The following is a 12,123-nucleotide window of genomic DNA, read 5'->3' on the forward strand; positions in this document are numbered from 1 at the left end:
CCCCTTCTTGCCCTGCCCTGACTATGGAGAGCTAAGGAGGCAGAAAGAGCACTGAACCCCGAGAATTAAGCCCAGTGGGGTCACAGGTCCCCTACACAACACACACACACACACACACACACACAACACACACACACAAACACACACACCTTTGCCCATATCCTTCTTCCTCCCCTGGCCAAGGCAGGAAAGACTCCCAAGGCCACTTCCCCCAGTTGCCATCCATTCTCCTGATGCCCCTTGTACAGGTCAGTGTACAGGCTGAACCCCAAGATTCCCTCAAGTGTCGATATCAAGAGAGCCCTCATTCCTCTGTGCCTTCCTGTACAGTGTCTGTCAGGCAAGCTCATGGGGCCTGTGTCTGTGAGCCTGTCCACTGGTTACCTGTGTGGTTTTTCACAGCAGAGCTCTGAGGGACCCCCCCACTCCTTCTGTGGATGGAAGAATTGGTCCAGAAGCAGAGGGAAGGCTCACACTGGGTCGCTGAGGGAGAGAGGTACTTGTAGTCTTGTGGCAGGTAGGGGTCCTGACATGCAAGTGGGGAGTGGGGTCAGGTAGGGAGAGGCCAGAGATTGAAGGGCAGGAGGGTAGTATGGGCAGCTTTCTTGGGATTTCTCCCTGCTGAGCAGTGCAGGACTGGGGATTGGCCTTGTGGACTGCCATGTGGCCTTTTCCCTGATTTCCATGTGGCCTTACCTCTATTGCCTCGTGGCCTTAGCTCTGTGACTTTCTCTGAGCCCACACTTCCCATCATGTGAGAGCTCTCGAGGGTGCTCCTGCTCCGGGTCTGGATTTCTGACATCTCCAGCATGAGACAGCCTTCGGGCAGCGTTACTGTGACCCACCTGTCTACTGCGTAGCCAGATTGTGTGGAGAGAGGTGAGGAGGTCTCTGGGGTGGTCAACAGCTCATCATCTGATTGATGTCCACTCATGGTGCTGATGCCCAGGTGGAGGGCTGCTGGGGGCAGCAGTACACCTGTGCTGTCTGTTGTTGGAGAGGATGCTACTAGAATATACTTCAACTGTGGGTCAGTCCCAAGGCCAGCTTGCAACCTGGGTTTTGGCCTCTGGAGAGCAACCTCAATGCTGCTTCTGGTCTTCCTGGAGCACGTTGCGTGTGGTCTGGGAGTTGGCAAGGAGGGTGCAGGGCTCTGAACCTGGCAGTAGGCCCTAAGCCTCATACCCCACAAGACAGCAGGAAGGGGTGCAGGCAATGCACTGCTGACATCCAGGTGCTTCTCTCCTTAAGGTCCTCCTATTTCTTGCTCATTTTCGGTTTCTCTCTCGTTTCTGAAGTTGTCTGTTGAAATGTCTCTTTCTGTTGCTCACTGAAGTCTGGGGACACGAGGATCATGGGTTTAATATGCAACATGAATGATTTAGCAGAGGACTGGTTCTCCAAGGCTTACTGAGAGACAGCTTTCTGATGACCTGTGGATGTTGTTGAGTGCTAGTGGCTTTTGTCTGGAGCAGGAGCTCAACTTGAAGTTGTCATTAGGTGGCAACCATGGCTGGGTTCACCTCCCTGGGTCTGGAGAGTGTCCAGAAGTGCAGGCTGACTATGGAAGCTCTTACCAATGGATGGTTTTGTGTGTGCTTTATATCGCTCAGCAAATATTTTTAGAACTCATTGTGATATGTGTGTCAGTTCATTCTTTTTCACTGCTGACCAGTATTCCCTGGTATGAAAACACCACAAATTGATTGTTCTGTCATTTCTTGGTTCTTTCTGGGTATAGGCTATTATAAAATAAAGCCACCATGAGTATGCTTGCATGAGACTTTTATGGGTGTTCATTTCTCTTGGATAACTCTCAGGGAACAGAGTGACTGGCCCACATGTTTAACTTTTTAAGGACTGACACACCATTTTCCAAAATGGTTGTAGCTTTTAGTTTGCCCTGACCCTAGCCACAGGTAGAGCTTCACTTTGACCTTATTTCCTAGTTGTTCTCTTGACTGGATAAAGGCATTCCACTGTGGTTTTGATTCACATGTCCTTGACAACGGAAGTTGAACATCTTGGCATTTGCTAATTGCCTATGCATTTTCATTTAGAAATTGTCTGCCTAAGGCATTCACCTCGAGCTTTGTAGAGGGGAGGTGTTGGATTGCTCTGCTTTTGATTAGGTTGTAGGAACTCTTTGTATATGCCAATAGGTCCTGGTCCTTTGTCAGGTATGTGTTCTGTGTCAGGTATGTGTCTCAGTCTCTAGTGCTTGGTGATCCTTCTTCAGTCTCCCCAAGAGGCAGATGGCTTTCATTCGAAGAAAATGTAGATTATAATATTTTTTCTACAGTTTATGCATTCTAGCTCTAACCTCATACTAGTAAAGATGCCCTTCTCTTTACCTTTTAGGAGCTTTGGAGATCATTTTGGCTTTTTGCCTTTGGATCTGTGGTACAGTTTGAGTTACCTTTTGTGAATGACAGGAGGTATGAGTTGAAATTGCTTTTATGCCATATAGAAACCTGGTGGGGTCAACACCATTGGTTGAAAAGATCATCTTTCCTATTGCACTGCATTGGCACCTTTGTTGAAAATCAGCCCAATGTACAATGAGTTTATTTCTTTTCTATTGATCTATTTGACTATCTGTATGCCTTTTCTACGTGATCTTACGTACTGAAGTTTTATAATTTGTGTTAAAACAACCATTCTTAATTTCTCAACTTTTGTTCCTCTTTTTTTGCATGTGTCAGTTGTGGGGCTTGAACTCAGGTTCTGGGCACTGTCCCAGAGCTTCTTTGCTCAAGGCTAGCACTTGACCACTTGGAGCCATAGCTCCACTTCTGGTGTTTGAGTGGTTAATTGGAAATAAGAGTCTCTCAAGGACTTTTCTTCCTGGGCTGTCTTCAAACTACAATTCTCAGATCTCAGCATCTTGAATAGCTGGTATTATAGATGTAAACTACCAGCTCCCAACATTTCTTTCTAATTTCAAAAACGAAAGTGAAATTTTGTCGGGGACTACACCGAATCTGTAGAGCATTGTGATGGTTTAGGATCTTCCAACCCATGAATCTGATATATATCACTCAAGTCTTAAAGGTTGGACTACTTTCTCTCAGCAACAGTGCTTGCTTTTCAGAGTAGAGATCTTATCTATGTTTCTTCTCTTTCTTTTCCTCTCCTTCCTCCCTTCGTCCCTTCTTTCTTTCTTCTCCTTCCCTCTTTGCTTCGTTCCTTCCTTCTCTTTTTCTTTCTCTCTCTTTCTTTTTCTTTCTCTCTCTCCCTTTCTCTCTTTCTTTCCCTCCCTCTCTCTCGCTCCCTCCCTCCTTCCCCCTTTCCTTTCTCCCCCCACCTCTCTCTTTCTTTTCTTTTCTTTTTGTACCATACTGGGGATTTAACTCAGGGCCTAGGTACTGTTCCTTAGCTCTTTTGTTCAAGGCTAGTGCTCTACCACATTAGTCTTACCTCCACTTCTGGCTTTTTGCAGTTAGTTGGAGATCAGATTCTGGACTTTACTGCTTGAGCTGGCTTTGAACCTTAGATTTCAACATCTTGAGTACCTAGGATTACAGACGTGAGCCACCAGCACCTGATGGTGTTTATTTATGTCATTAAACTATCTGTATGCTCTTTTATGCTGCTGTGATTTTTTTGAACTTAATTTTCCATTTATTGCTATTACATAAAATAATTGATTTGGGGCTATTAAATTTGTATCCTGCAAATTTGCTGAATTTGCTTCTTAGCGCTAATAGGTTTTTTATAGACTTCATAGGATAGTCCTTGTGTATGATGATGTCATCTGCCAATAAAGACAACTTTACTTCTTCCCTTGAGATCTGTCTTCTTTTCACGATTGTTTTTCTTCCTCACTGTCTTGCTTGGGACCTGTAAGCACAATGCTAAATAGGAGAAGTGAGCAGATTATTCTGCCTTGTCCTCAATTATAGGAGCTCTGTCTCCTACCGTGAAATATGATTGTTTCCCTCAGTAAGTATTTATTGTGTTAGTTGAAGTAGATGTCAGAGATGCTTCTTGTCAGCTAAGGTTTCTTCCTACTTCTACTGTCCTTGAAGTTTTCGTTGAACATTAGTGTTTCCGACTTTCTCCTCATTCTGTTGAGGTGATTGTATGTGGATTCTTACTTTTCTGTCTTTCAGTGTATTGAATGGTGTGGATTTTTTTTAAGAAATCAATATATTTTATTATTAAATACTTCACAAAGTATGCCTATACTTTATTAACATACATTAGGATATTAGAAAATCAAATGACATGAACTGAAGAAAGTTGCAACAGTAGGGCATTTCTTTGAGAGAGGACCCATCCCCCTTTAAAATTTTATTAGTATATAGTAAGCATCTACTACTTGCTGACATTGTGTGTACATTAGGAAATAATATATTCATCACCGTGTTCCTCCATAGGCATCTAAACTATTTGAAGAGCCAAGATAGTGTGTATAATTAATAGGGTTTCGCATACTTTGATCTCAAATTTCTGAAGATTTTCCCTAATTCTTAATATCACTCCCCAAACTCTCCCAGAAGCAGGGGACTTTAGTCCTACATTGGCAGAGTGAACCCCATGTTCAATCACTGGTGTGTTAATGAGGGTCCTAAATTTTTTTTAATGCTTATTCCTAGTGAAGGATTTTTTGTTGTTGCTAAACCACTTTTATTGAGGTATATCATACCGCAATAAAATGCTCATTATTTCTTTTTGTTAGACATAATTGAGTGGTAACGTTGTATCATAGGATATTTTGTGCTCTGTTTTTTGAGGACCCTCTGTACTTCCTTCCATAGTGGTTATACTAATTTACATTCCCACCAACAGTGTAATAGGGTCCCTTTCTCCTACATCCCTGCCAACATTATTTGTTGTTCATATTCCTGATGATGGCCATTCTGACTGGAGTGAGGTGGAATCTCAGTATTGTTCTGATGGCTAGGGATGTTATTTAAAGTACATAGTTGGAATTGGGAAAAAATATTTACCAGCAATATATCAGACAAGGGGTTAACATCCTGTATATACAGGGAACTCAAGAAACTAATCCCTCCCAAACCTAACAAACCAATTACTAAATGGGCAAGGGAACTAAAGAGGGACTTCTCAAATGAAGAAATAAAAATGGCAAAGAAACACATGAGGAAATGTTCATCATCCCTGGTGGTGAAGGAAATGCAAATAAAGACAACCCTGAGATACCACCTTACCCCAGTCAGAATGTCCCACATCCACAAATCAGCCAACGACAAATGCTGGAGGGGATGTGGAGAAAGAGGAACCCTATTACACTGCTGGTGGGAATGTACACTTATACAACCACTTTGGAAAGCAGTCTGGAGGGTCCTTAGAAAGCTAAAGATTGACCTCCCTTACGACCCAGTCATACCACTTCTAGGCATCTACCCTGAACAACAGGAACCAATATACAAGGACACGTGCACCTCCATGTTTATTGCAGCACTGTTCGCAATAGCTAGGATATGGAAACAACCTAGGTGCCCCACCACAGATGAATGGATCCAAAAATTGTGGTATCTATACACAATGGAATATTATGCAGCCATTAGAAATGACAAAATAATGGCATTTGCAGGGAAATGGATGAAGCTAGAAGGAATCATGTTGAGCGAGGTAAGCCAAGAACGAAGAGACAAACGGTACATGGTCTCCCTCATAAGTGGATGCTAAATCCAAAAGGTTAGGTGATACGACAAAACTAACAGGACTTAAGAAACAAAGAACTCCCGCTCATCTGGTTGAACCACTACTAAATATCCTCATGCTGCTGATCACAAATATGGTACATAACATGTGAACACTGTTATATATTACAGACTGTGGTAGACAATTTGCTCCAGGGAAGTTAGAATGAACTTGTGACTTTGAAATTATGTAATCATTTAATCACAATCAAAAAAAAAAAAAAAAAAAAGAACCTCGGGGAAGGGAGGGAGGGAGGGGATGGTAGGGGGAAAACAATGGAGGGGGTAACAATGTTCAAGAGGAAGTGTACTCATAACCTCACTCATGTAACTGTAACCCTCTGTATAGTAGCTTTACAATAAAAAAAAAAAAAAAAAAAAAAAAAAAAAATAAAGTACATAGTTGGTACATTTTCACGTATTTCATTCATGAACTTGTCACTGACATTGTGATAGTAAGCGTGATACAATCACCCCAGCAGTTCCTCCTGCCCTCTCTCTTTTTTTTTTTTTGGCTGAACTCTGGGCCTGGGCACTGTTCCTCAGCACTTCAGCTCAAGGCTAGCGCCCTACCACTTGAGCCACAGTGCCATTTCCAGCTTTTTTCTGCTTATGTGGTACTGAGGAATCGAACCCAGGGTTTCATGCATGTGAAGCAAGCACTCTACCACTGAGCCACCTTCCCAGTCCCCTCCTGCGCTCTCTTAATCTCTTGCTCGCTCTGTTCCCATCCCCTGACAGACACTGATCTGCTTTCTATTACTGTTGATTAGTTTGCATTTCCTATAATTTTACATATATGGGATCTTATGTGTGTTTTTGTTGGGGATCTTGGTCTGGCTTTCTCACATAATTGTGTTGATAATCATTTATGACTGTATGTATAAATAAAGAGTTCATTCCTTTTAATTAATGAAACAGTCATGCATCACTTAATGATGGGTCTACATTCTGAGAAATGCATCATTAGGCTATTTTGTTGTGCAAACATCAGAGTTTACTTACACAAACTAAGACAGCTACAGCATCATTAGGCAAATAATCTTATGGGACCACCATTGTTCCTACCATCTGTCATTGACCAGACATCTTTATACAGACCATGATAGCATTCCATTGTTAAGAACTATATACCACAATCCTTTTATGTCACTTATGGATGGATGTTTGAATTGTTTGGAACTAATATAGTAGAGCTGCTAAGAATATTTGTATAGGAGTCTTTGTGTCGAGTGGAGGTGTGGGATCATATGACAAGTCAACGGTTTAACTTTTAAGAGGAGTTAACTGTTTTCCAAAGTGGTTTTGCCATGTTAAATTCCAACCAGTAGTACACTTTTCTTGTATTGTCCTTGTTTTCACTGGATGTCAAAATAATGTTGTTTTGTAGAATGAGTTTGCTTTTTAATTTTTTGAAGAGTTGGTGTGGGATTGATATTATTTTCCATAAATGTCCTGGAAAATTAAGTAGTGAAGCCTTCAAGCCTAGAATTCTCCCTCCCTCCCTCCCTTCCCCTCTCTTACTTTCATTCATTCTTTCTTGTTTCCTTTCTTTCTTTTTCTTTTTTGTGTGCCAATCCTAGCACATGCACACAAAAGAAAACATAACAAAACAAAACTCAGGGCCTGGGCACTGTCCCTGAGCTTTGTGCTCAAGGCTAGTTCTCTACCACTTGAGCTTAGCTTCACTTCTGGCTTTTTGGTGGCTAATTAAAGATCAGGCTCATGGATTTTCCTGCTCAGATTAGCTTTGAACCACAGTCCTCAGATCTCAACATTCTGAGTCACTAGGATTACAGTCATGAGTTACAAGTGCCCAGCTTTATTTTCTTTTCTTTATGAGAATGGTTATGTAGAAATTTTATTCTCTTATTCTGATTTTTTGGTATTGATTTCTAATTTAATTTCATTTAGTCAGAATATATGTCCCGGATGATTTCCCCCACTTTTTGTGTTTCTACTGAAGCTGAACTCAGGGCTTCACCCTGTGTCCTAACATTTTTGCTCACATTGGCTGTCTACTATTTGAGCCACATTTCAAGTAGTTAATTAGAGATGGAGTTCATAAATATTTCTGTCTGGGCTAGCTTCAAAGCACCTCCTTCAGGTCTCAGCCTCCTGAGTAGCTAGGATTATAGGTATTTATCATCAGTGCTAGGCTTATCCTGAGCAATCTCTAATCTTTGAAATTTATAGAGATATTTTATGAGTTACCTACTATCTATGTAAAAATGTATTTTCTTGCTGCACAGTCCATGTTCAATTGTATACTGCATATTGTATACAAAAAAGCTTAGGGACAACATCCAGACTTTGAATTCAAACCCCAGCATTGGCACCAAAAAATAAAAATAAAACCACTCCATTACCTCTGGCTTACATTGTTTCTGATGAAAAGTTAGAGATTATTCTGATTGTTTTTCTTTTTCTTCTATATGTAATGTATTCTTATTCTCTGATCCTTTTAAGTATTTCTCTAATACTGGTGGTTAGCCATTTGATTATGCATGTAATCTGAAGTTTATTCTGCTTGTTGACCAGTAAGATTGTAATTTTTATTAGATTTGGAGAAAATTCAGCCAGTCTTTTTTCAAATGTTTTTCTTCCTTAATTTCTCTTTCTTATAAAGATGTTAATTACATATTCATTAAACCTTTGGAAACCTATATAAGTGAACTGAAACTTTGTTTCCTTTTTCACTCTCTTTCCCTCTTTGCTTCAATTGTGATATATTCTCTTGTCCTACCTTCAAGTTCACCAATCTTTTCTTCTACAGCATCTAATCTCTGTAAGTCCTCTTTGGTTCCTTTTTTTACAGCTTTCTCTTTGTTATGTTTATGTCCTCTTTTAAATCTTTGTGCATATTTGTAATAGCTGTTGGAAGGCCCTTGTCTCCTAATTCCGTCATTCCTATCATTTCTGTTGTTTCTGTTGACTGCGATTTTTTTCCCTATGATTACTAATCGTATCTTCCTGCTTCATCTAAAAAAAAAATTGCTTACGCTGTGTCCACATTGTCGATGGTACATTGTTGACCAGATTGTAATTTTCATCTTTTGTTTTAACAGGCAGGTAGTTTGCTTTGAGATCAAGGTATTACAAAGTCTTATTTTGAGGTGTTAGGGTGGGTCTGGAGTAAGTCTTAATGCTAGAGTTCCAGTAGCTCTTTCTGGGCCTTGCTAGTTCTCCAGTGAATGAATATGTGACTTACACAGTCTCTCAGCATCTTCTAGTCTTATGCAACCTCTGAGACTTCACTGAAGTCACAGATCCCCTCTGTTTCTCTCTCAGTGACACAGATTCATGGCACAAATCAAATTTAACATTCAGCTCTAATGACTTCCAGGAGGGCCCTCTGTAACATTTCTGGAATTCTTTCTATGCTCATTTCTCTCCCTTTTGTTATTCTGCCCTACAAATTCCAGCCACCTCAGCAGCCCTGACCTCTGATCACTTGTCTCCTTGGTTCAGTGGCTTGGCATGCTTCCATCTGGGTCCCGCTACTCTATGCCCTGACCCACAAGGTCTCCAAGCAGAGAGCTGGAGTGGCCGTGGGGGCTCACATTCTGTCTTCTCTCGTGCATTACAGTTCTGCGCTGCCTATCGATCAAGGTTTGAGAACTGTAGTTCCTTGGTCCAGCTTTACAGATGGAAATAGGAAGAAGGCTGGTCCTATTTCTATAGGAATAGGACCAACACACTGAGGAGATAAAGCAGGGGAAACAGAGGGTGGATAAGGTGTCTAGAAACATGGAGTCAGGGAGCTCCAGGGTGGGCTGCCTGTCTAATCTCAGTGTGGGTTCCATTAGAGTGAGCCTCCAGTACTGGTCCCTAATGTTCTCACCTAGAGAGATTAGTGGAGAAATCAGAGCTGGACCCCAGGTGCCAGCACAATATTGAATGTGTAGGTTCATTCTGTGACGACAATAAATGAGAAACCATTTGACAAAGCCAGAGGTCACTACGGTCCTTGGCTTAGAAAGAAGGGGAGGGAAGGGAGACAGGAAGGAGCATATGGAAATAGCTGTTTCCACCTCAGCCTCTATTCCTGAGTCAGAAAGTGAGTCCAGAGGGCTGGAGTTCGGATGGGAATGGACCCCATTCTCCCATAGACTGAGGCCCGGGAAACCCCTGCTTAGTCTGGGATGGGGCTTCCTAAAGATCTCTGCCCTCCTGGCACCTGCCATCCTGTAGGGAGCGATGTGCTCCCACCTCCCCTCACCGCCCCAGGATGGTGAACAAGGTCCATGGTGGCTCTCACTGCCTGTGTGATTGGGGCAGGACAGTTGAATGTCCCTGATTCCTGACCTCAGCATACCCGTCAGTACCAGGAGTGGACAGAGGTAGAAGGTCAGGGGCCATTCATGCTGAGCTGTGAGTGGAGACTCTGGCATTCAGGGATGGATGCTGCCCTGGGAAGGTGGATAATGAGACCCCATGCCACCCCAGAGCTCGGGAGCCAGCGGCCGGATCTCTTGGGTAGCTCAGTTCTGTGGCCAGGGCTCCCAGGCACTGCAGAGTCCCCTCCCCAAAGCCATGCGGGCTCTATCCAGCCCCTCCCTCCCCTGCCTTGCCATCTCTTCACCTCAGTTTGCCCCTCCCTGTCCACTTTCCATCCTTCTAAGCTGGCTTTCTCTGGAGGCAAAACACTAAGACACCAACATTCTAGAACAACGTGCCTGACCTGGGCTGATGAAACTAGTACCCCCAAGAGTGGGTCACAGCCTGAGGTCTTGGGCTCTAGATGACTGGGCTGGCCAAGGGTGATGAGCGGCCTACAGGGTAGACTGGGAACAACCTCTGAGCTAGAGCTGGTGCTCAGACTTCCCTCCAGGAGAAGCTGGGGAAGGTTCTAGATGCTCAGACTCTTCCTTCACTCTGGTTGGGCTCTGAAGCCCTCACTGTTTATCTAGGAAGTCAGAACTGCGTGGGAAAAGATGTCCTGACTGACACATGGGGACCTGCAGCCTGAGAGGCCACTCACTGGGCTGGCCTCATGGGTCCTGGGGACTGAGAACATGACCTTCACAGGTACCGCCCCCGGATGGGAGCCGCCAGATGATCCAGACACGGGTTCTGAGTGTTCGCATCCAGAGGTCACCCCATCTCCACGCTTCGTGGCAGCGAAGACCCAGACGAACCAGTCAGGGAAAAAAGCTCCGGCTTCCGTGGTTCGATGTGCCACCCTCTTACACCGAACCCCTCCAGCCACCCAAACTCAACCGTTCCGCACTCCAAACTCGGGATCTCCAGCCAGCAAGGCAACCGCAGGTACCAATCAATGGCCTACCTTACCCATACTTCCTCCACCCTGTTCCCCTTCTCCACTTGCCTGGAGTCATTGTTTCCTTGCAAGAACGAGAATGGAGGTTCCGTCATGCTCTGGGGCAGATCTGAGGCCTCGCTATCACTGGCCATGACCAAGGCAAGCCACTTCACCTCCCAATTACAGGTTCTAGCACTCTAAATCACAGTTTTACAAAGTCCATAACCTTTTTTTTAAGTAATAAAATGTGGGGGGGTTGCCCCTAAACATTGCCAAAAGCAATGGGATTTTTACAAGGTTTGAAAACTTTTTAAATTAATTGCCACCATTTGAATATTAGATTTCATGTGAAACGGTGAATTTTCAGCTAACACAGAGACATGGTTGGATTTGGTTCCTGGGCCCATGTTCATGCAGGGCAGCAGTGGGTGTCTCCTTTCACAGGGCACATGGCCCCCAGTCCTCACCACTCCCCCAGTCTCCACAGTCCTTACCACTCCCACAGCCTACCACCATGGCCCTGTGGGCAGATATGGAGAGGGTGTGCTGGTGTCTTCTGGTGAGGTGTCAAAACCTTCCTTAGAGTCCTCCAGGGCCCTGAAATGTCTCAGGGGCACCTCCCCTAGAGGTTCTGTAGAAGCTGACAACTAAGAAGGAGAAGCCAACTGTCCTTGGGCATCTGACCCAAGAAGGGTCTCCTAAGTGCTGGCACTGTCTCACTGGGGTCTCCAAAAATATAACCCCATCATCGAGAAAACAAAGGACAGCACAATTAATAAGCCAGATTATAGGAGTCTTTATTGCAAAGGCCAGCGACTGCATGGGGCCTAGGCTTCCCAAATCACACAGCACCAAAACAGCTCAGAGCTGGTCTTTTAACGATAAAAGCCACATCCTTTTTGGCAAGCAGTGTGTGAAAGGTTTTTTTCTTGCATAGCATGTACAGAAGTGAAAATGAGCATTGTTAGCAGGTCTAGACTTAACTTCCCAGAATTCTGGGTGGATGGAACATTTTGGGGTTTCTCGCAGCACCCACCTAAAATAATTTGTGGTTTTTCACAGAAACCTCTAAGCAGACTGCACCCTGGGGTTGGGGGTCCTCTCCTTGGGGGGTAAATGGCATTACTGCTGTCAGGCTTCAGGTTTAAGGACATAACCTATTCAATTTCTCATTGTGCTCACGCT

At 43.7% G+C, this 12,123-nt stretch overlaps 1 protein-coding gene across 1 annotated transcript in view; it reads left to right on the forward strand.

Annotated features, from left to right (window-relative positions):
• Znf618 (zinc finger protein 618) overlaps positions 1-12,123 on the forward strand; it is a 162,730-nt gene that overhangs the window by 131,945 nt on the left and 18,662 nt on the right. The window contains exon 12 of the mRNA XM_042678715.1: positions 10,704-10,943. Coding sequence (XP_042534649.1) covers positions 10,704-10,943 — 240 coding nt within the window. The remainder of the gene's footprint in view (positions 1-10,703; positions 10,944-12,123) is intronic.

The sequence above is a fragment of the Dipodomys spectabilis genome, unplaced genomic scaffold (genome assembly GCF_019054845.1).
Source record: "Dipodomys spectabilis isolate Male_0828 unplaced genomic scaffold, ASM1905484v1 ptg000046l, whole genome shotgun sequence".
Lineage (NCBI taxonomy): Eukaryota > Metazoa > Chordata > Mammalia > Rodentia > Heteromyidae > Dipodomys > Dipodomys spectabilis.